Source organism: Candoia aspera, chromosome 14, assembly GCF_035149785.1.
Source record: "Candoia aspera isolate rCanAsp1 chromosome 14, rCanAsp1.hap2, whole genome shotgun sequence".
Lineage (NCBI taxonomy): Eukaryota > Metazoa > Chordata > Lepidosauria > Squamata > Boidae > Candoia > Candoia aspera.
In genome coordinates this window covers 6,457,430-6,479,661 of record NC_086166.1, presented here as the reverse complement: position 1 = coordinate 6,479,661, position 22,232 = coordinate 6,457,430, and the positions used below count along the sequence as shown (strand labels likewise).

The following is a 22,232-nucleotide window of genomic DNA, read 5'->3' as shown; positions in this document are numbered from 1 at the left end:
ACTCTGGGTATCCCATGAAACCAATTGATAAACCATGGCTTAGGGTGTTGCATAAATTCGATGGGCTCCTGGTTTTCAGAAAAAGGCGTTACCAAGCCCTGCCTGAGACGCAGAGAGAATTTGAGACTTTAATTGCAGAGGATGTTTAGAGCAGCAATCCTTATGCCAGAAAGCAAGCATGCTTCTAATCCTGATTAAAAGGTTTGTTTCAACACGGGGAACGGAAAGCACCCCTTTTAGAAGCGAGACCACAGATTCATGTCAAATTCAGTTTTGTAGGGGCATGATATAATTTTATTCCAAACAATGGCATTCCTTATCTGGAGTGGAAAAGCATGTGTTCTGCTATGAGATGGGCCCCTCCTGTCTTTTTCTTTACATAAGACATTATTTTCAAGGAACTATAAGACTAGCAGAAACACATTCAGCTGTTGGGCTCAATCAGATCTGCACTCAGATCCTTCTTTTATTGCGAGTTTTTGCTGACCAGAGAGTATCTTTTAACCTGTCTTACTTCACAAGGCTGTTACGAGGATAAACTGGCAATTTACATCCTTGGTTCTTTGGGAAAGGAGAAGCTTTCCCAAAGGAAAAAAAAAATGAAATTGCACAGAAAATAAAAAGAAAGTAATCAGAGTTTAAGATGATTGTTCTGTCCTGAAGATACACAGACTAAGGAGCTGTGAGATTTGGCGAAAGCACTGAACATTGGGCTAACAGGGATTTCCTGATAGAATGCTCCACTACAGTGAAGCTCCAGGAAACCCCATCAGAACAGCTGGAAATTCAAAGTTATGGCTGAGATGTAGACAGCACAGAAGAGTAGGAAAATGCTTATGTCACCTCTTAAGGACTAGCAGCTTGGTCTCATGCAGTTTTTGGATTCTCCAATATTCCTTTGCAGGCCATGCGGATTGGAATTCATGGAGTAAAAGTTCAACCCGCTTGGAGGCCCTGAGGTTGGTTATCCCTCATTCCAACCCTGCAGAGGCTGCGATTTTAGATGCAACAAGGTATTTCTAAAATTTAACACAACTGGAGGGACCCAGGCTAACCCTAACTCTACCAGATTAAAACAAATATATTAAACGTTCAGTCCCACCACCTATTAATGTGACTGCTAAGAGCAGTTCAGTTGTTCATTTAATCAGGTATTTCACAATTCAGAAAGCTGAAACAGAGGTACAATCCCATCCACACCCCCAACAAATCTCTTACTGCCAACATTTCCAGGTCCATGCCTGAATGATCACTGCCAACCCATATGAGCTCATCACAATGGTGTAGATATCCCACGTTTTGTACCTAGCTCAAAAAACGATGTCCTGCTGAATGAGCACTGTAGATCATCCCCAAATTCTGTCTCCTCCACAAGCTTCTGTTCTTGGGAAGAAGAAAATGATAAAGATGTGTGAGTGCAGGATAGTGCCTGGTACGTGACAAAACATCAGGATTTCCAAGTGCCTTCAATAGCACTCAGCAGGCACTCACTTCTAAAATCTGTTGGGTTTTGACAGGAGACAAAGAAATCCTCTAGAAAGTTAGCAGAAACCACGAGTGAAAACTTCAAGATGAACAGGAGTGTCCGTTCTAAATTTTTGTAACAGATCATGAAAAAAAACAGAAGCCCTCACTATAACGTTCAGTTTCTGGGGAGATGTGATTTAATTAATCACCTCTCGGTTTGCTGAGTTCTTGAACTGCATATTCCCCAGAGAAATGGATGGCCCCATTAGCTTGATACAGATGGCTCCTGTGTAAAATACAGCTTTTTTTAGACATCCTATTGAATCCCCATACAAATTAGGAAGCATCTTTTCTCCCAGATCCAAAAATAAACATTCAGAACATCATGGATGAAATTCAGCAGAAATCAGCCTCACTGAGCTTTAATGGGATTAATTTTGCAGAGGTTTATCATGTAAGGTCCCATCCAAATTTAAATAAAATAATTGATCTGAATGCTATGTTAGCAGCGGGAATGCATTTATTACTTTCAGTGAAAGGAAAATGATAATAAAGCTAGCTGTTCTCACTAATAGTCATTTCTCATTTTTGACATGAGCTGGCTTTTAAAAACATCTCCAAATATATACTTTGTTCCCACGCATCCTTCACTTGCGAGAAAATGCTTTTGAATTACCTGCGGTGTATTAATCTGACCTAATTTTATGGGAGTCTTTGGTGCTCCAAAAGAAGAGAATCTCTGTAGCTCAGGATTGAACTGTGGAGTCCTCATGCTCTCTGAACTTGGTGGTTGGCTTGCAGACATTTCATTACCTAATTTTATGGGCACCCACAACATGCTAGCCATAAGCTACCTTTACTGTCTGGCATTGCATAGTAAATTGGCTAAAACTTGGTTAGTACAGGATATGGTTCAGCATGTCATGTGAACACAGCCACTGGAGCTTATTTACAAAGCATTATTTATGAAGAAACTCTTATAAGTGTTTTGGTTTAATCCCAGTTTAGTTCAACCAAAGTTTATTGAATAACAAAGAGATGTCACCCATGTAGACTTACCTGGGAATATGTTTCCTTGAACATCAAGGGACTAAGGTCTGAACAAAGATGCATAGTAGAGCTAATAAGTCAATTATTAATAATATTCTTCTGTTTACAAAATGACTGATACAATGGCCTAAAATTTGAAATTGGTTTTCTCCCTCCTGAATATATTCCTGCCCATGCAGCTTTCTTGACAACCGTAATGGAACTGGATTTATTTCTCTCTCTCTCCCCCTTCCTTCCTTCCTTCCTTCCTTCCTTCCTTCCTTCCTTCCTTCCTTCCTTCCTTCCTTCCTTCCTTCCTTCCTTCCTTCCAGCTGCCTCCATTCTTCTCATCCAGTGGTCCCCACACATCTGAAGCTCAGCAAATTGAGTCTGTCTACTCTACATTTGAGGTCCAGTTTGGGGTAGTGGTTGAGGCATCAGGCTAGAAACTGGGAGACTGTGAGTTCTAGTCCCGCCTTAGGCACAAGGCCAGCTGGATGACCTTGGGCCAGTCACTCTCTCAGCCCCAGGAAGGAGGCAATGGCAAACCACTTCTGAAAAACCTCGCCAAGAAAACTGCAGAGACTTGTCCAGGCAGTCTCTGAGAATCAGACACGATTGAACGGATTAAAAAAAAAACTCTATACCTTTGTGTGGAAAGGACATAAACGTGAGCATAAGCTGCATGTGTTCAGTACTGGCACGTCAGAGTAAATAGGCTTGAATGCGGAGGACTAACACATGAAATGCTGCTGATGCAGAGCAATGCATGATGCTTCCCCCCTCCCATCCCATGTAAAGCCATAGATTGGAAACAGCATGAGGCAGTTTGCAAATCTTAAGCTTTCACAGGCTTGTCCTAAATCTTCCACAGGAGCAGAGAAAGAGGTAAAGTATGGTTTAGTTTTACAGATCAGAGTTTCTGCCAGCAGCTTGTAACAGGGAAGGAAGTTTGCTGGCTGGAAACAAGCAAAGGCAGCTGGGTTGCGCAAGAAGCCATCCGTGGGTCTACAGCAGAGAAGGGTCTGCAGAAGGAAGACCAGGGTCAAACTGGAGCTCCATCTGCCGATCCAGGAACATGGAAGTGAAGCTGCAGGAATGCAGGTCGGGAAGGAGTGTTTCCAGCTTTCTTGTCTGACCAGAGATCCCCGGTGTAGCATTATTGAGAGGATCCTCTCCTCTCCTCTCCGGGGTCCTGCAGATCTCTTCTGCTCAGCCCTCTTTAGCTGGCGGCATCTTTATGGGTTGGCATCTCCCCAGATCAGGATCTGACTCTCTCTTACCCATGTGTGCGGCCGACTGCATTGACTCTGAGGCCCTGTTTTCAGGGGGCTGGTGGGCTAATGCTTCCCCAACTCCAGGCCAACAGGTTCAATCACAGGCAGAGAATCCCCTGGTTCAATTAGAGGCTGAAAGTCCACCAGGTTTAACTACAAATGGAGAATCCACTAGGCTCAATTACAGATGGAATCATTGGGTTCAGTTAGATGCTGAAAGTCTACCAGGTTGGACTAGAGCAGCGTCCCTCAACCTTGGCAGCTTTAAGATGTGTGGACTTCAATTCCCAGAATTCCCCAGCCAGCCATGTTTGAGAAACCTTGGATTAGAGGCTGAGAGTCTACCAGGTTCAACTACAGATGGAAGATCCACCAGGTTCAGCTAGAGGAGAGTCCACCAAGTTCAATGACAGGCAGTGAATCCACCAGGTTCAAGAATCTACTAGGTTTAATCGTAGGTGGATAATCCAGCAGGTTCAACTACAAAGGGAGACTCCAGCAGGTTCTTTAGAGAAGAGAAGGAGGGTCCACCGGATCTGATCAGAGGCCGAGAGTCCACCAGGTTCAGTTATAGAGAGAGAGTCCCCCAGGTTCAGCAGCAGGCGGAGAGTCCACCACGGCCTGTTTTTCAGCCTGAGAATCCAAGGCCACAAGCATCGCAGGCCGAAATCCATGCAGCACCCAAGAAGTCGTGATAAGGATAACGATAATAACAATCCTAATCCCCTAAGTTTGGGGGCCGCCCACGGGCAGCCTCCCCCATCCGCGCCCTCAGGATTCGCCCCCTCAGCCCGGCTGGGTGGGGAGCATGGGCAGGGTAGTGGCGCCCGCGACCGGCTGCGGGCCGGCCAGGGGGCGCCGCCGAGCCGGGCGGGCGCGGCGCGAGGCAGGGAGGAAGCGAGGCAGGGAGGAGGGAAGGCCCGGCCGGCCGCGGGAACTGCGGGAGTGGAGCGCGGCCATGTGGCGAAGGCAGGCCGGCGGCGGGGCGGAGGGGCGGCGGGCTGCCCCCGCCGCCATTGGCTTCCCCGATGAGGAGCCGGGACCCGAGCTGCCCTTCGACGGTGCGCGGGCCGGGACGGCGGGGTTTCTCTCTGCCGGGCGGCGGAGGGCGGGAAGGTGCCCCTCGGCCTCGCCGCGGCCCCGGAGGGAGGGAGGCCGGCTGGCCGGCGAGCACGTGAGCGAAAAGAGAGAGAGAGAGAGAGTGTGTGTGTGTGTGTGTGAGAGAGAGGGGGATACGTGGGAACGGGTGCGCGCGTGTATCAATGGTATGGGTAGGTGAGGATGTATGGGTGCCACTGTGGGTGGTGAGGGGGTGGGTAGAAAAAGAAGGTGGTTACTTGAGAGGGAAGGGGGTTGTGTGCGTGTATGTACGTATAGTGTGTGTATATGTACAGAATAATCTTGGGTCTCTTATATAAATATGAGACTCTGTACGCGACTGGGGATTGTAAGTGGAGGTGTGTATAAAAAGATGGTTATTTTAGAGGGGGGGTATGGGTAGGTATGTGCAGTGATGTATGTGTGTATATATGTGTGTGTGAGAGTATACATACATGTTTGTGTGAGAGAATGTATGTATATATGTGTGTGACTGTGAGAGTCATATATATATATATATACGTGTGTGTGTGTGTGTGTGTATACAGAAATTAGGGATATATATATACAGTATATATCTTCCTAGATTATTATATGCTCAACTGGGGATTATAAGTGGGGGTGTGTATAAAAAGATGATTATTTTAGAGAGAGAGCTGTGTGTGTGTGTGTGTGTGTGTAGATTATTGTATATGCAACTGGGGACTGTAAGTGGGAGTGTATCTAAAAATATGGGTTTCTTAGTGATATATATGTATGTATAAAGATACACATACATGTATATAAAAGCCTAGATTATTACATATACAATTGTGGATTGTACATGGATGGGTATATAAAAATATGTCTATTTAAGAGAGAGAGAGATGTGTGTTTAAACATATATGTATATAAAATCCTAGCTTATCATAGATGTAGTTCTGGATTATAAGTGGGTTAGATATCCTACTTGTACATTATCACAGCTGGGTTTTAACTGGATAATACAGATATGAATTATAGTTCTTAGGTCATGTTGACATATGGTTACGCATCTATAAATTTTTCATGTGTATATAAACACATAGAAAATTATTTATTTTCCAATTTTTGTAGCCCAAATCAAATAAAAATTGTTGTTGCTGCAATAATAAAAGATTCCAGGCAAGTTACAACAAATTGACATGATAAAAGCAACATAGTAATGCTTCAAATAACAAGAAACAACTGTAGTAATAAGTCAGCATAGTAATAAGTAACTAATTATTTATTAAGTGACAACCCTAGTCAATAATCAAATAATAAATAAAAATATACACCCAAAATACAGATATTTTGTATTTGCAAAAAAAAATTAATATAGATGCACAAGATAATAATTGTATTTCTGGATATTAATGTTTTGTGAGTTGCATTAGGTGAAACAAGGATCCCCTCTTCCCTCTAGTGTGTTTTGTTCATTGGATTAGACTCTGGCCTTTTTCTACCTTTTGACCCTGGAGGAACCCTTGAAATATTTTCCAGGCCTTGGGGAACCCCTGCACAATCAGGCTCAAAGATAGGCTAGAAGTTACCAAATTATTATATTCATTTCATGGGTAGGCCTGTCTAGATGCACTAACAGTGTTGATAAACTAAAAATAAAGAATGAAACTTTCCTCTTTAATGTGAAGTTGCCTGAATTTGAAATAATTTTTTAAATAGTGATCTCCCAGGGAACCCCTAGTGACCTCTCACAGAACCCGAGGGTGCCACCGGACCCTGCCTGAGAAACCCTGGGTTAGACAAAGGTTCCTGCCCTTGATAATCTGATATTCAATAAGAGGTGGTTACAAAATTGATGGAGAAGAAGATGGAGGCAAATGATGCATAATAAAGTGCAAATTACTACTTGCAACCTCTAATAAGAAAGCTAATTATTTCCAGGATTGGAATCAATGTTCTCCACCCACCTCCACGTTTGCAAAACAGAATTAGCAGCATGCCCCTGAGCAGGGAATACATGTGTGGTAAAGTTCACCTGAGAGACTTAATCCACATGAAAAACAATGTGCCCCCCCCCAGTTCAATTTCTGTTTGAATGCTTTTTTGCTGGAAAGTACCTGCATCTAGAAAAAGGTTGGGCTGGAAGATAAGTTCATCTGCAGCCTTTTCCCTAACATGCTAGTTTTTTACATGCAAGAAGATTTTGTTGGGAATATTAAGGTATTACCCCTTGAGCAGGAAGTGGATAGCTTAATCATTTATTTGTTACATCTATATATTTCCTCTGTGAAGTGAAGTGCATTTAGAGAATACAGTTTTGGACTGTGCAGGTTGACAACCCTGCTTTGGAAAGAAGATGACTTTTTAAAACAATGCTCAATTATGTGTATTTAAAAAAAAACTCCAACAAGTAAAATAGAAAAGTCTTGCATTTTTCCTGGTTCTGAGTTTCTGGGCAGAGATTTAAAATTCAGAGTTAGAGTTGAACTTAATGTTCCTTTGGTTTTGCCTTGGGGGAAAAAACTTCACTAGACAAGGAAAAGGCATTTTGGGGGGTCTGTGTTTTCAGTTAAATGGCTACTTTCCATGTAATTGCCACTTTTTATTTTTTCTTTCCTCCCTGTTTCAGAAATACTCCCCTTGTAGAATAGCATTTGAGATATTAGTGCCTAAGCATTGAAGAATATTAGATGGCTGAACTTGCACATTGTGGGATCTCATTTCTTTACCTGGAGACTGATAAGGGAAGGAGCTATTGCATCATTTCTTTGAATGGGCCTTGTGACTTTGTTTGCAATATCATTGCATCAGCGTCCTTTCTGTTGCCTCAGATGCAAAGCGGATCTTTGGAATTCTGAGCTGCCTTCACTTAAAAACGGCCAGGCAAAAATCACACAGAATTTTTAGCACATTGATTGATGTGAAAGGGATAGAGTTACAAGAATTTCAGCAGTTAAGCTATTTCCCATAGAACGGATTGATCCTAAGATAAGGCCTTGAGTTGACCAAAAATATATAAAGAAAGGCAGGATAAAAATATAATAATAATAATAATAATAATAATAATAATAATAATATAAAGAACCAGCTGAACTTGCAGTTATGGGTGCAAAGAGAAGGGATCATGTGATAACTAGCGGATTGAATGGAAGAGGAATGGATCACTGAGTGACCAAGTATTGTTGGACTACAGATCCAATGCTCTCTCTAATTGGCTAGGCTAGGTGGGAATTAATGTTAGAATTGCACAGATTGGGAAGAAATCACCTATTGCCCAAACGCATCAATATAGCTGTGTCAGTATTTTTTTTACTCAGATGTATACATGTGGTGGATCCTCACAAGTTGCATGGGAATTTCTTGCTACAGTATTTCTGTATGAGATGGAATCAGTTTAGTTGTCCACACACGGATAAACACAGGCAAAATTATTCTGTGTGATAATCTATACTTTTCTTTCACATTTTCTTTATTAAAAATTTTATTACTGTGGCTCATACCACAAATATAAAACAAGGAGATGGAAAGGGCAATAAAGCTTTTTACAAATGAGTAACAACAGTTTGTCTATATAACAATGCATGTATTACTTATAAATAGGCTGTATAATCTGGGGATGATTGCTTCCTACAAACATGCTTTTTTAAAGCAACCCTGCTGATACAGCCTTAGAGATGGATTGCATCTTTATTACATCCCATTTGTCATGAAAATGAAGCATTTCTCTTATGAACATGTATCTTGCACCTTCACATGGCCATAAAACAGCTCTGCAGCATTGATACTCCATGGCATAGATAGGAGGCTGAGATAAATAATGGATTATTGCTTCACTCCGCATGGTTTCCATCTGTTCCAGAAAGAAGGGGGAAGAAAATCAAATGCTTTTGAAGAAATCTGGGTTCTTTACACTAGATCCCAACGTATTTGAAACTCCTTTGAATATTATTTTCAAGGCCCTACAAATGAGATGTAATCCAGTTTTTTGTTCTTTTTTTTTTTTCAGATTCTGACTGGCCCACCGAATTTCGGAGTGCAAACAGCTCCCAGAAATTGATGAACATCACGTCCTCCTTTGCCAATCAGCTCCTTCTAGTTTCTCTGCTGGAACATCTTTGCCACATGTATGCTGAAGATCCTACACGCTCAAGACGTTTGTTTCAATGTTAGTGAGTAGTTTGAATTGACCTGGCGGGATAGACTGGGCACAGTACTTTTCGGGGAGTAACACCAAAGAACAGCATCCATATGATCTCAATTTTATTACATTCAATAAACCTGTTAAATAGGAGGGCAGAGAATAAAAAGGTCAGCACGTTCAAGATGCACTTGGTGCATCCTTAAATATAAAGTGGCATCTTTTTCAGCCCTGCTGACATACTTGGCCATTTGCCCCGCCCCCAGCTGTATTGAGGGTGTGGCCAGTGATGTCATAGTGACATCCCATGGGTGGGACTAAACATTTTGAATTTTTCCTTTTTTTTTTTTTTGCATTTTTTCAGGGTTGAAGGTATGAAATGGGGGGTCTTAAGCTTTGCAGAAGTCCAAGACACACATTTGGCCTTCTGAAATGGGGAAATGTGTACTTTTGATTGGTGGTTAAAGTTTTATAGATTAAATAGGTACCTCATGTCTCTGCACTTAAACACTTAAAGCCACCCAGATTGCCCCAAAGTGCCATTTGATGGGCTTTAGCTGAATGTATCATTGTGGGTTCAATGTTGTTTTCCTCTTTACTCTTCTCCACTGTTACATTACAGCAGCTCTGCAACATGGCCCTTTAATTGTGACCTGGCCTCCTTCCTTTGCAATGCATTACGGGTAAAAGCAATTAAGCCTCACCATTATAGACTTATAGGAAAGCTTAACCCCCTCCCTCTTTTTTTCCCCTTGTTTTTCTCTAAAATTGCTTTTTATTTACCTGCCGATGGTGTGTAGCTGCTATTGTTTACTGGATTTTAGATTTGGAGGGCTGGGTGAGGCTAGTGTTGTTATAACTGCTAGTTGTATTAATATCTGGCTTTTTATTATACTTGAAGCCATCCTCTGGGACTTATAAACATAATTTAAATGAAATAAAAGCAATAGAAGTAGAGTGAGGCCATAAAAACATAATGAACGCAAGTGTTGAATAGCGTTGGGTTTATTTTCAAATGGTCTCATCCTCTTTTTTTTCATACAGTACTCTGCAAAACGTTTACTCAGATGCGCTTGCTTTCCGATTTCGCTGTCTGTGAAGAATTCAGCAGTTTGCGACTGCAGCATAATCGAGCCATTACTGAACTAATGAAAGCAGCCAAAAAGCAAATACACAGTGAGGTATTTCTCTCTCTGCTTCCTGGCAGAACCATTCAAATCATGCTAGGACAGGTAGTCCTCGCTTAAGAACCATTCGTTCAGACTTACAGTGCTGAAAAAAAGGTGGCTTACGACCAGTTCTCATGCTTACAACTGTCACAGTGTCCCCATGGTCACATGATCACAATTTGGGTGCTTGGCAACCAGTTTGCATTTATGACCATCGCAGCATCCTGTGGTCACGATTGCCATTTTCAACCTTCCTGAGCGGCTTCTGGCAAGCAAAATCAATAGGGAACAGCATGATTCACTTAATGACTAGGTGGTTTACTTAACGCCCACAGTGATTTGCTTAATGACTGCCACAAAAAGGGCTGTAAAATCAGGTCAGATTCGCTTAGTGACTGCTTCACTTAGCAACCAAATTTAGGTCTCAATTGTGATCGTTAAGCGAGGACTGCCTGTATGGTGTTTCAGATCAGTCCAGGATGACTCTTTTAAGACTTGTGCTAAATTGGGAATCTTGGCAGTTCATTGCTATGGTTGTGGTGAGTTTATGACAGCTGACGCAGCTTACTTTGCTGAAGGAGGGCAAGGAGAAAAAACCACCATTATTCAAGTTCATTTGGATGTCATGCTAAACTATAGGATGTATCAACTTCATTGTAGAATATAAACTAAAGCAGTGTTTCTCAACCTTGGTGGCTTTAGGAGGTGTGGACTTCAACTCCCAGAATTCCCCAGCCAGCATGCTGGCTGGAGAATTCTGGGAGTTGAAGTCCACACTTTTTAAAGTTGCCAAGGTTGAAAAACACTGTATTAGATTCAGCTTTCAGATCTAAAAAGGCAACTGTGGTTCAGAGCAGCTTTCAGCTTATGATCCTCTCAGCATCCTTAGTTTGTTCCCTTCTCAGGAGATGCCCAAACCTCCTATTAAGCACAATGAATGCAAACTCTTCTTTGCAAGCAGATCTTCAGATCATGGATTTGATTTGTTGTGTGACCAAAAAAGGTCTGTGAGGTTTTTTTTCCCCCAAATTTATTGTTTGGTTTCCTTAGGTACGGTTTTGTAAAATACCTGGAGAATACTGTAGGAATAAGAAGACATTGGAAAAGAAGCTCAAAACTGCTTCTCTGTTGGATTAACCTTTCTTCTTAAAGACTGCTGATTTTTGCTTTCTTGGCTTTCATTTTATTTTCACTTATCAAATCTTCGCTTTTTGATTGTGCATTTGTTACTGAATCCATGACTGCAACATTTCTTTCTTTGTGTTACATAGGAAGTTGGTCATGATGATTCCTACAAAAACAGGTACGTTAAATAAAGCCCTGTGTTTTATTTAACATGCTGACTTTAAAATTGCTTGGTAGAACTTTATTCTCCACTGAGCATTGGCTCTTGGAGTTCCCGTATTGCAGATATAAAATTCAGGTTAATGTTAGGTTGGAACCAAAAATCATGTAATGTAAAAGTCTTGGGCATCACAAGAAGAGACTAAAGTATTTTGGTTTCTGTTGTCTGAATTGGAAAAACTGAGATGTGTCTAAGGCAGGCTAGAAATCAACAGTGTGATCCTGGAAGGCTGTCACCAGTCTGGATATTTTTCTACATAGACAGTGGCTGTATGTATATAGACAGGGTCAAATACTGCAAAACGGAGAGCCAGTTTGGTCTAGTGGTTAAGGCACCAGGCTAGAAACAGGAGTCTGTGAGTTCCAGTCCCGCCTTAGTCACGAAAGCCGGCTGGGTGACCCTGGGCCAGTCCCCCTCTCTCACCCCAACTAGGTACAATGTGAACTAGCCTCCTCATGGTGCACCCCGGGCAACATGACTTGTCACGGCTAAATAGTCCACACATCTGGCTGCTGGACCTCACAAGGATTACCCAGCAAGAAAAGCAGCATGAACACCGAACTGTTATGCCATACGATTAAAAAAAAAACAACTGCAAAACTCCCTGGTTTTCAGCCCTGCTTCCACAGATTTGGATTCCCAAGCTGCAACAATATTTCTATTTAGCTATCAGTGGTGAGTGCAGGGCAATGCATTTAGAAGGCCTCCCAGTTAGGGACAGCTGCCCCTTTTTCTCCTGCAGTTTGAACGATACTGTCTTTCCTACTTCCATGCTTTGCTCATCTCTCCATGAAGAGAAGTCCTACAATGGAATGCTTCTCCTTTTTATGTCTGTTAGTGATTGTACTCCATTGCTAATTTTTTAGTGGCAATTATTAATATGCTCTTTTAAAAATTAGGGAAAACGAAATCCTCTTTGAAGCACAGACATCCCGTTACGTTAATGAATTTGATGAGATTTCAAGGCTCGGAAAAGGAGGATATGGAACAGTATATAAGGTATTTATAATTGACTATCAGCAGCGTTATCATTGTTTATAATGGAATGGAGAATAATTCTCATTGGTGGTGGATAGGAATTCTGGGAGGCCTTCTTTTGATATATCTAAGATTTTATGCTGAGTAGGCTTACAGAATGTGATGCAAGAATATGCTCTTAAAACAACAGGTGGTTTGGATTTGCTGAAAACTAAAATTACATAGTGTGGATTGTTTGTGCAAGTATGTCATGATACACACGGTGTGTTTCTCCCCACTTGCCACCCGAGGCCCATATTCTGAATCTGGCAGATTATATGTGTGTTTGTGAAATCACAGTGTGTGTCTGGATTAAACATCTTTGAAAAAAGGATGCTCGGGTTGCTGTTTGTTCCTCCCTAGTCTAAATGTTCCTTCTGCCCTGTTGATCTATTTTCAGGTCAGAAATAAACTCGATGGTCAATTCTATGCGATTAAAAAAATCCTGATTAAGAAAGCCACAAAACAGGATTGCATGAAGGTACACGCTTGTTTTAACGTTTGCTCGAGGGTGTTGTGGAAAGGCAGGCATCGTGGTCCTTGGCTCAGGGTTAGTTGGTGTTTAGTGTTAAAAGAAGCACAAGCAGAAACCTTATTTCATTGTCTTGTTTCAAAAATACTGCTCATCATTGATGCAGACTTTAAGCAAAAGTACTCCCTTCCTGCCTCTATGCTGGGGAAGGAGAATGGAGGGAGGGAGAGAAGAAAACAGGATGTCAGTTGGATAACTCCTCCCACTTTTGACTTTGGCCCCTCCTGCTGATTAATCCCACCCACCGTTTGTTGGCTGTACTTCCAGTGGAATGCCAGTGTGGGAGGGGGGGAGGGAGAAGTCACCCAGCTCTTCAGGAGTCTTTCCCATCATCCAACTCAAACCATTTGCCCAGAGTGCAAAGTTTTTCAGTGGGTGCCTTAAGGCCTGCAGTGCCCTTATTGTGGAAGTTATATCTTGTGGTGGTGGGTAAGGACAAAAGTGAAAGGCGCCCTCTAGTTCCATTTCAGGAAACATTTATTTATTTATTTATTTATTTTCTATCCCACCTTTATTATTTTTATAAATAACTCAAGGCGGTGAACATACCCAATACTCCTTCCTCCTCTTATTTTCCCCACAACAGCAACCCTGTGAGGGGAGTTGGGCTGAGAGAGAGGGACTGGCCCAAGGGCACCCAGCTGGCTTTCATGCCTAAGGCGGGACTAGAACTCACCGCCTCCTGGTTTCTAGGCCAGCACCTTATCTGGCCACGCTGAGGGTGATAAGTCCTCTTTGATCTTTTTGTAGGTCTTGCGGGAGGTGAAAGTCTTGGCTCAACTGCAGCATCCCAATATTGTAGGTTACCATACTGCTTGGATGGAACATGTTCAACCAGCGGGTCCAAAAGGGGAGTATAACTTGTGGGCTTCATTCCGCCGTCTATATCATCCATAAACATCCTTTTAAGTTTTTCTCAATTAGTGGAGAACCCGATAAGGTTTATACGCTTAATAAATATGTCGGTAACGTTGAAAAAAGAACACATGGGTAACTTGCATTGATTAAGCTGTAGTAACTTCCATTGCTGGCACCACAGATAGGGGACATGTGGTCTTTCAGATGTTGTTGGAGTTCAGTTGTCATTACCATCAGCCCCAGCCAGAAAGGCTAACGAGAAATTTAGTTCCAAGCCCTCTTGATGGCTGCAGGTTCTTGGCCTTTCACCACTATATTCATAAAGCTGAACAACTTGAATGTTTCATGGTATTAATAAATAGTGAGGTCATGGTTTGGGTACATACCCACAATCTTAAACCCGGCTTATCATATCACTTAATGCTCCCAGCAAATAAACTGCATTGTGCCCACAACACATACTAAAATCCAATTTGATTTTCATCTAGTCCATCTTACATGAACCCAGCAGTATAATATATTGTCTTTATAAAATGTCCTGTTTCCCGATTATAGGTGACTCAGTCTTGGATCTTCCATTGCTCAAAATGTCTTCTGGGCAAGGAAATTCTGAGTACGTATTCTAGGATTCCACAAGAACAGCCTTGTTATTTTCCAAAGAAAAGCCTGCTTTTGTTTTCTTGGACAATGAAGGGATGTACAGTCTCCTTCAAAGCCTTGTTTTTGGTTTTTGGCAGGGGCCAGAGCTGCATTCAAGAAATGGAAGACAGTTCCATTATCTTTGCCAACCAGAGCCCGGAGGATTCTCTCAGCAGAAACTCTGAAGGAAATGATGCGGATGCTTGCGCACTTCCTCTTGGGACACATGACAGCAGTGGTGAAAATGACATGACCAGTGAATTAAGGGACAGCGGAAATCATCAATCTATCCTACATTGCTATAATCAAAATAGGGACCAGGAAAATGCCAATGATTCTTGCAGTGATGAAGACTCACAGAAGATGTCTTGGCATCAGCCCTGTACGGTAAGCACAGATTCACCTTGAATATTTTAATTATGTTCTGATACTTCTGCAGAATGGTTTTAAGCCCCTTTGTAAATCTGAAATCTGGCCCACTTTCTGAAATTTATTCTTTTGTGGGATTGCATCTGAACAGGAGTGAAGGAGAAGAGTAGGATTGTGCTAACTGTATGAAAAAGATTTGCCCAGATTCAGGTTTTGCACAGCCCTGGTGAACCACGTGATTTGAGTGAAGTGGGGAGGGGTGTTTCTACATGCGGTCTGAAACTGTCTCGTTGTTGAGGGATGGTGTATTTGTTCAGAAGTTGGTGAATATGAACATTTGATAAGCAGTCCTCAAAATGCATCATCTGTGTCAGGCATGTACCCTATGACTCTGAAGAGTTTTGAGGGTGGAAAAGCAGGAAGGATTTTTCAGTAAATTATCTACCGCAGTTCTGATTTGAGTAACTGCACAGCCTTTCATAGCTTTGGGGTAGCGTTGCACATGCTTCTTGTGGCGCATTGAAAAAGTGTGCATTCCTGCTTTCTTCCTAGACCAAGTATCACCTGATGCTTCACATACAAATGCAACTGTGTGAAACCTCCTTATGCAACTGGATTGCTACCAGAAATGACACCTGTCTGAGAGGAACAGGTGACTCTAGTAAGCCTTAAAGTTTAAGTAACTGTTCTTGAAAAGACTGCTGGCTTGATTTTCTCTTTTTTTTTAACTGACAGTGCTTTAAAATAGAGTTGTTAACAAGCTGTTGTAAGACGTCCCAGTATTGAACATTAAAAAACTTGGTTTTTTAAAATGTTTTTTATAGGCCCTTATCACCATATTGAGAAACACTGGACACTAAAAATTTTCCAAGAGCTGCTAGAAGGAGTGTATTATATCCACAATATGGGAGTCATGCACCGGGACATTAAAGTAAGTAAAATGCTCCTTTAAGGCCATCATGGAAGCTCCATCAGCTTGTGGCTTACGTATGCCCCAGAAGAAAATCTGTTTATAAATTCTGTATTCAAATAGTGCATTATGAACATGGATATACAGTTAAATCGTCAGAAGAAACACACACTCCTATATTGGCATCACGTTAGATACGGAGAACAGCGGAGTCTTCTACTTAAGCACAAATTTCTGTTGCTTCAAACTGATGAACACATTTTTAATATATGGGTATTCACCATGCGTGCCAGTTCCTCCTTTCCCCTGCTTTTAGTTTTTCCCCAATCTCTGTGGTATTCAGCTATAATTACATTCCTTCTAGTGGGGGTTAAAAAGGCTCTGCCGTGTGTCTGTGGCACATCTCTAAATGCAGAAATCCCCTCCCATTTTTCTTATAAATATTGCAACAGATGGCGTGCGCTGCATTGAAGTAAATGTTTGTGCGGACTGACTCAGAACACAAAGCCAAGCCTTTATTTTTTTGATACTTTGGTTAGCATCACAGGGCCTAATTTCTCCTACTCTTGACTGGTGTGCACATTGCACACGGTCAAGTCGTTTATTTTTGAAGCGTACGAAAACTGTTGGCTAATGAATATAGAGTCCCACAGTTGGGTTGGGATTCTCCGTTTGAGCCAATATCTTGAGTTTCCTCCATATATCTTCCTGATGTTGAACTTGCAGATATCCTGCAAGGACCACACTTCTGAAGATGCTTGCAGAAGCAGGCCTTTCAGCGGCTCCCAGCAGGGGTGGCCGAGCGCTCGGGGTAGTCGGCCTTCGCCGTTAGTGAGCTTCAGAGGGTACGATAGGCTTAGCAGCTTCTTCAGAACGTGGACCTTTCTTAGATTGATTGCTCTTTCAAGGAATAGAAAAAGGGGAGACTCCTCCCGCCACGTTAAGGAGTTCACGTCTGCCCCATAATCGAGGAGGAGGTTAATGATGTCTTCTCTGCCGCTCTGGCAAGCGCGGTGAATGGCTTCCTGGCCTTCCCAGTCTTTCATGTGCACATTTGCGCCATGCAGCAGCAGCAGCTCCACACACTTCCCACCTGCTGCTAAGACAAGGCCGGCCTTGGAGGAGGAGCAGTGGACCGCCAGATGCAGCGCCGTCTGTTTGGTCATCAGAGTTGTGCAGTTTACCTTGGCACCGCAGCGGAGTAGCATTTTAATGGCTTCTTGGTTGAGGGTTTCTGAAGCTAGGTGAAGAGCAGTTTGGTTTGCTTCCGCCCTGTCGTTTATTTTGGCCCCCCGCTTCAGCAGGTCGGGTATTAGGTGATGACACCCAATCGTTACAGCTAAATGGAGAGGGTGGTGATCATGGTGGCCAAACATGTAACTGTTTATGGTCTTGACATGCTCCTTCAATTGGACAGGGAGATGTTTTTTATCATTCCTTTCTTCTGTTCCGTGATGGATCTCCAGGGAGCATTCTGCTGTTTGGTGGCTATTTAGGCAGGGATAAAATAGATAAACACAGGTCGTCCTCACTTAACCACCATTCGTTTAGTGAAGGTTCGGACATACAGCAGTGTTGGAAAAAAAAAATTATGACCGGTTCTCACACTTACGACCATTGCAGCATCCCTGTAGTCACATGATCACGATTTGGGCACCATTTTCTACCTTCCCGGCTGGCTTCTGGCAAGCAAAATCAGTGGGGAACCACATGATTCGCTTAACGACCATGTGGTTCGCTTAATGCCCACAGTGATTCACTTAAACACTGCCACAAAAGAGGTTGTAACATTGAGTCAGATTTGCTTAATGACTCCTTCGCTTAGCAACCGAAATTCTGGTCTCAATTGTGGTTGTTAAGCGAGGACTACCTCTACTTTGCAAGTCCTTTTTCTCTGCACTGTAATATCTAATATTCAGGGGCAAACTACATGGTGTGGTCTAGATATTTTGGATGTCATCAACTCTGGCCAACCAAAGATGACTTCTCATATTTGGTTCTTCACTGCTAAAAGGCTTGGGTTGGCAATGTCGATGGTGAAGCCTTTAAGAGGGGTTGGGAATTTTCTTCCTGTTAAACATTTCCCAGATCCCATATTATAACCTCTGATATTTGGTAAAACATTACCTCGTTTCAGGATCTTCATTGTGTATATTATCTTGCTCATACCATCCTTGTTTCTTTGACAGTAGGGGAGAAAGAAGATATAAAACTGATAACTGGTAAATGTAAGCTAGTGAAACAATCCATCATATTTGATGTACTTTAGATAAATCACAGTCCATCTGAAGGACTTTACCATATTTATAATACATTTTGCTCTACAGTCTATGGGTGCATAAATAAATAACAAGCTTTTCTATTTCCTTCTCCAAATCCAGTTCAGGCTAAAATTTCTACAGCTTTCAATAAAGGCTGCAAGCACCTGGCAACCCCCAGAACTAAAGCATGACACTTCTGAGTGCTGAGTGCTCACCTTCCTTGAAAATGTTACAGCAGTTGTCTTGACAGACTAGGCCAAAGCCTGCTGTGATTAATACAGAGAAAAATCTGGGCAGCCATAGCTCTCCTGATACTTGGATAACAGTCTGGATCCCTCAAAATTTACAGACTGAAGAGAATTTTTCTGCCATAAAAAAGAGCCTCCCTTCCAACTGCTAATTCAAGGAGAATGAAGAGTCCAGAAACTGTCTCCTAAAGTGGGATTAAGCAGAGTCACCAAGAGCCTAGGAGTGGCTATGACTCCCTGAAAGCCAGGCTGTGTTAGCCTTCCCCACTTCCAGAATTTCTGACTTATTCTCTGAATCTGACCTGAACTTTGACAAATGCCCAGAAACTGATTGTAGAAAGGTTAATTGTAACACATTTTGCTGATTGTTTTGAAAGCACAGCACCTCTGTAGGAAGCCTGCTAAAATATTTTATAATCTACATTGGAATACGTATCTGAAGGATTAGCCAAATAACACTTTTTCAGTGACGGCTTAATCCAGTGTATTTGTGTGTAAGATTACAGCCGCGTCGCATAGACTTGTGTTTGTTAACTCAGAATTAAGACCATTTAGCTTTAAATCCTAAGAGTGGTTCAGTGGATCTTTCTTTTTATCAGATATGCATAAGACTGCACAGTCATTCTGCTGCTTGCCAGATGTTCAGATCGAAATAACCTTTAAATACCATTTGGAATGAATTTGTAATACTAAATTAAACATCCTTCCAGAAATACTGGCTTTTGAGCATTCTATGTCAATTTCTATGTATCTTTTAGGTTTAGGCAGATGGCTACCTGGCAGATAACGGTTTGGTAGACTGAATGGGATGGCAGTAAATCTTGAAGCGTCGATGTATCGTTGGTCATTATGGCTTCAATTAATTTTTCTTCCGTCGATTCACTTTCCCATTTGCGGGGACTTCTTACCAAGTTACCCATATTAGAAAACACCTGGTTCAGAAGACTTTGCATGGAGAAAATGCAGAGGCTCGGAGCCTTATGTGTGAGCCATTGTCCCTTTGTGATGGTGATGCCCAGCATCTGCCTGGTTCTGGAACCAGTTAGGAGATGATCTCACAGTTCTTTCCAGTGGCCAAACTCCGAAAGGTTGCAGGCCAGCCAGGAGATGGATTGCCTCTGCAAAGATGACATGTTCAGCTCAGGCTTGTATCACTGCTGGAGAAGACACTGTAGAATGGGAAGGGGCCATTCAGGGTCCCCGTACTTGGTGCTCACAACCAGAACCTGGTTAGCATGTCACTTTAGCTCTTAGCTCTATTTTAAAAAAAATTCTATTTTCAGCTCATCTAAATTTCACACATCCTGCGATCCAGGATTTCTGAAATGCATTCACCATTTGTTTTGTTTTCACAGCCTCGAAATATCTTTCTACAAGGACCTGACCACCACGTGAAAATAGGAGACTTTGGGTTAGCCTGCAGAGAGATTATAGAGGAAGATACAGCCCGCTTGCTAAGTGCAGAGAAAAATAATGGTAATCATTAAGCACTCCAATAGTGCTTCAGTTATTGATTTGGATAGCGATTTTCGATTTTTTGAAAAACACTGACATTCTCTCTCCATTTTGGTATAGTGTTCACCCATACCTCCGGAGTAGGCACTTGTCTGTATGCTTCACCTGAACAACTCCAAGGCTCTCGTTATGATTTCAAGGTACGGCCGGCCAGCCAAACCTCCAGTGCAATTGTAGCCTTTTTTAACAGGACCCCAGTTGTGAACTTCGTACCTTTCAGCGTAGGTGTCAAAGGACAGGATGCTAATATTAAGAATTCTAAAGGTGAACTAATTAGAAAGGCACAAAACTCTCAACATGACAAACCACTGAAAGTACAAATGCTTCCACGAAGGACGGAGGGCATGGGGATTGTTCGTAGCCATGAGAAATAACAGTTGCAAGTGGCAGCCTTTAATCCTTACCAAGCTGTTTCGCCATGAGCTTAAAATATTAGAGGTGACCTCTTTGAAAAATAAAGCGCTTTTTGTAGTGTAAAAGACCGATATGCCTTGATTTACAAGAATGCCTGGCTAGGTGGGGAATTCTGGGAGTTGATGTCCAGACACCTGAGAGAGAGACAGACAGAGAGAGAGACAGAGAGAGAGACAGACACACACACACACACACACACACACACACACCAGGCAAGCCAGCTAAAAGGGGGATAGAGAGCACACTGGGAGCTTGAGAGGCGATGACACAGGGTCCTTACTTGTGCCTTCTGGAAAATGGGTATATTGCAGACTGGCTGCAGTGGCTATGACAGACATTTGGTGAACAGACAGAGTGGGAGTGTCCTGTTTTGCTACGTGAGTGAGTCATCACCCAGCGATCACCTCAGGAACCAGCGTCTGTGCAAGCATTTGGGCTTCTCGGTGGTTTGGAACGATGGCCTAAAAAGCAAACGTGCAGCTGGCCTGAAGTGGGAAAGTTTCAACCCCGGAAAAGTTTCTGGCCCACATCTCTGCTTTTGCCAAAATTTGCCTCCCTGGTGTATGAATCAAGTGCAAACCGCTATCTAGCTGTTGCTGTACAGTGCACATCCCAACAATGATCCTGAGGGGCAAGAATATTAAAAATATTAAAATCTGAAAAGAGCTGTAACCCTGAACATTTATTTCTTTTCTCCCCAGTCGGATATGTACAGTTTGGGGGTCATCCTGTTTGAACTTTTCCAGCCATTTGGAACAGAAATGGAGAGAACAGAAGTTTTGATGGGCTTACGACATGGCAGTCTACCGTTTTCTTTTAGTGGAAAATGGCCAATACAGGCCAAATACGTGAAGCTGCTGACAAGTAACATATCTTCATGCAGACCAACAGCCATTCAGCTTCTGGAAAGCGAACTCTTCCATAATTCAGCAAATGTAAGCTTGGGCAAGATCTTTTCCTATCAGGGGCTCCTTTTGTGATAGCTGGGGTAGATGTGCCTCTGTTATGCTAAGATAGCTTCCTGGGTGTGCTCTGCATACCAGTATTTCCATTTAGTCTAAACAGGCTCACAGATAGATTGATAACCCAAATGGACAAACGGTTTTCAAGTTATATCCTTGTTTTTTTTTAAAAAAAAATCTTCCTTTTTCAGAGGCATGGATCCCAAAATATTGCAATAAATTAGATGTCACAATTGTCATCCAGCATTGCCACAGGACAAAGCTGTGGAAGGGAAATGCCAGAACAGGAGAATCTGAGATATGCTTCCTTAGATGACAGCAATCTTTGGCCAGATAGTAAATCACGGTTTTCATTTAGAAGCATTCCTCCACAAATGATGTCCCAATATGGTTTGAGACGCAACACTTCCTGCGTGCTGAAATGCGAACCATGAATATAATTTAAGTGAAATTAAGCTGGGTGTTCTTAATTTGAAAAAGGAAGCGAACAGCCACATAGAAAAATTATCCCGTGCTATCAGATCCCATACTACTACTATTTTGAATGCGGGATGGCTGCAGTAATTGTCTGTTTTGTTTTGTTTAGGTCATTTGTATTCTTCAGCAGAAAGTAATGGAGCAAGAGGAAGAAATCAAACTGCTTAAAGAAAAAATCAAGTTACTTTTAGAAGAGAGAGATGAAAGAGACAGAATTAAGCCAATCGGCTCTCCGGTTTAAGTGAACCAAAAGTGCTTGTAATTGTGTTGCTGTTAACTTGTGTTTTTTTTTTTTTACATAAAACATCCCAGGTCTTAATGTGCATGTTTCTCATTTGAACTGAGTAGAAATCAGGTAAGTGTTCCTGAAATTCTTTGGCTTCATACATTAACAATCATGCTGAAGTTACAGCAGGCAGCAGGACCAGCCAAACTTGGGTTATCCCAAAGCTAAGCAGGATTGGGCAGGGTAACTGCTTGGATGGGAGACTACCAGAAGATTCCCAGCTTGTAGGCTAAGCTGGAAAGTTAGGAGAAAAACAT

General features: G+C 42.2%; 2 protein-coding genes across 2 annotated transcripts; one reads left to right on the top strand and one right to left on the bottom strand.

Annotated features, from left to right (window-relative positions):
• The first annotated feature begins 4,566 nt into the window (after window positions 1-4,566).
• On the top strand, window positions 4,567-22,008 carry EIF2AK1 (eukaryotic translation initiation factor 2 alpha kinase 1). The gene is made up of 15 exons (XM_063314922.1): window positions 4,567-4,834; window positions 8,842-9,000; window positions 10,018-10,154; window positions 11,414-11,445; window positions 12,387-12,486; window positions 12,905-12,985; window positions 13,787-13,916; window positions 14,459-14,511; window positions 14,639-14,920; window positions 15,455-15,563; window positions 15,727-15,833; window positions 19,677-19,797; window positions 19,897-19,976; window positions 20,952-21,185; window positions 21,799-22,008. The coding sequence occupies exons 1-15, from the start codon at window positions 4,582-4,584 to the stop codon at window positions 21,928-21,930; spliced, it is 2,010 nt and encodes a 669-aa protein (XP_063170992.1). The 5' UTR covers window positions 4,567-4,581; the 3' UTR covers window positions 21,931-22,008.
• ANKRD61 (ankyrin repeat domain 61) lies at window positions 16,373-17,411 on the bottom strand. The gene has a single exon (XM_063315049.1). The coding sequence runs from the start codon at window positions 17,186-17,188 to the stop codon at window positions 16,373-16,375; it is 816 nt and encodes a 271-aa protein (XP_063171119.1). The 5' UTR covers window positions 17,189-17,411.
• Window positions 22,009-22,232: the final 224 nt, after the last annotated feature.

Excerpts from the sequence above, each read along its gene's own strand:
- ANKRD61 (XM_063315049.1), bottom strand. The coding sequence starts at position 17,188 with ATGTTTGGCCACCATGATCACCACCCTCTCCATTTAGCTGTAACGATT.
- EIF2AK1 (XM_063314922.1), top strand. The coding sequence starts at position 4,582 with ATGGGCAGGGTAGTGGCGCCCGCGACCGGCTGCGGGCCGGCCAGGGGG. Across the intron at positions 13,917-14,458 it reads CTTGTGGGCTTCATTCCGCC|TCTTGGATCTTCCATTGCTC; the intron begins GTCTATATCATC and ends TAGGTGACTCAG. Across the intron at positions 19,798-19,896 it reads AAGTGCAGAGAAAAATAATG|TGTTCACCCATACCTCCGGA; the intron begins GTAATCATTAAG and ends ATTTTGGTATAG.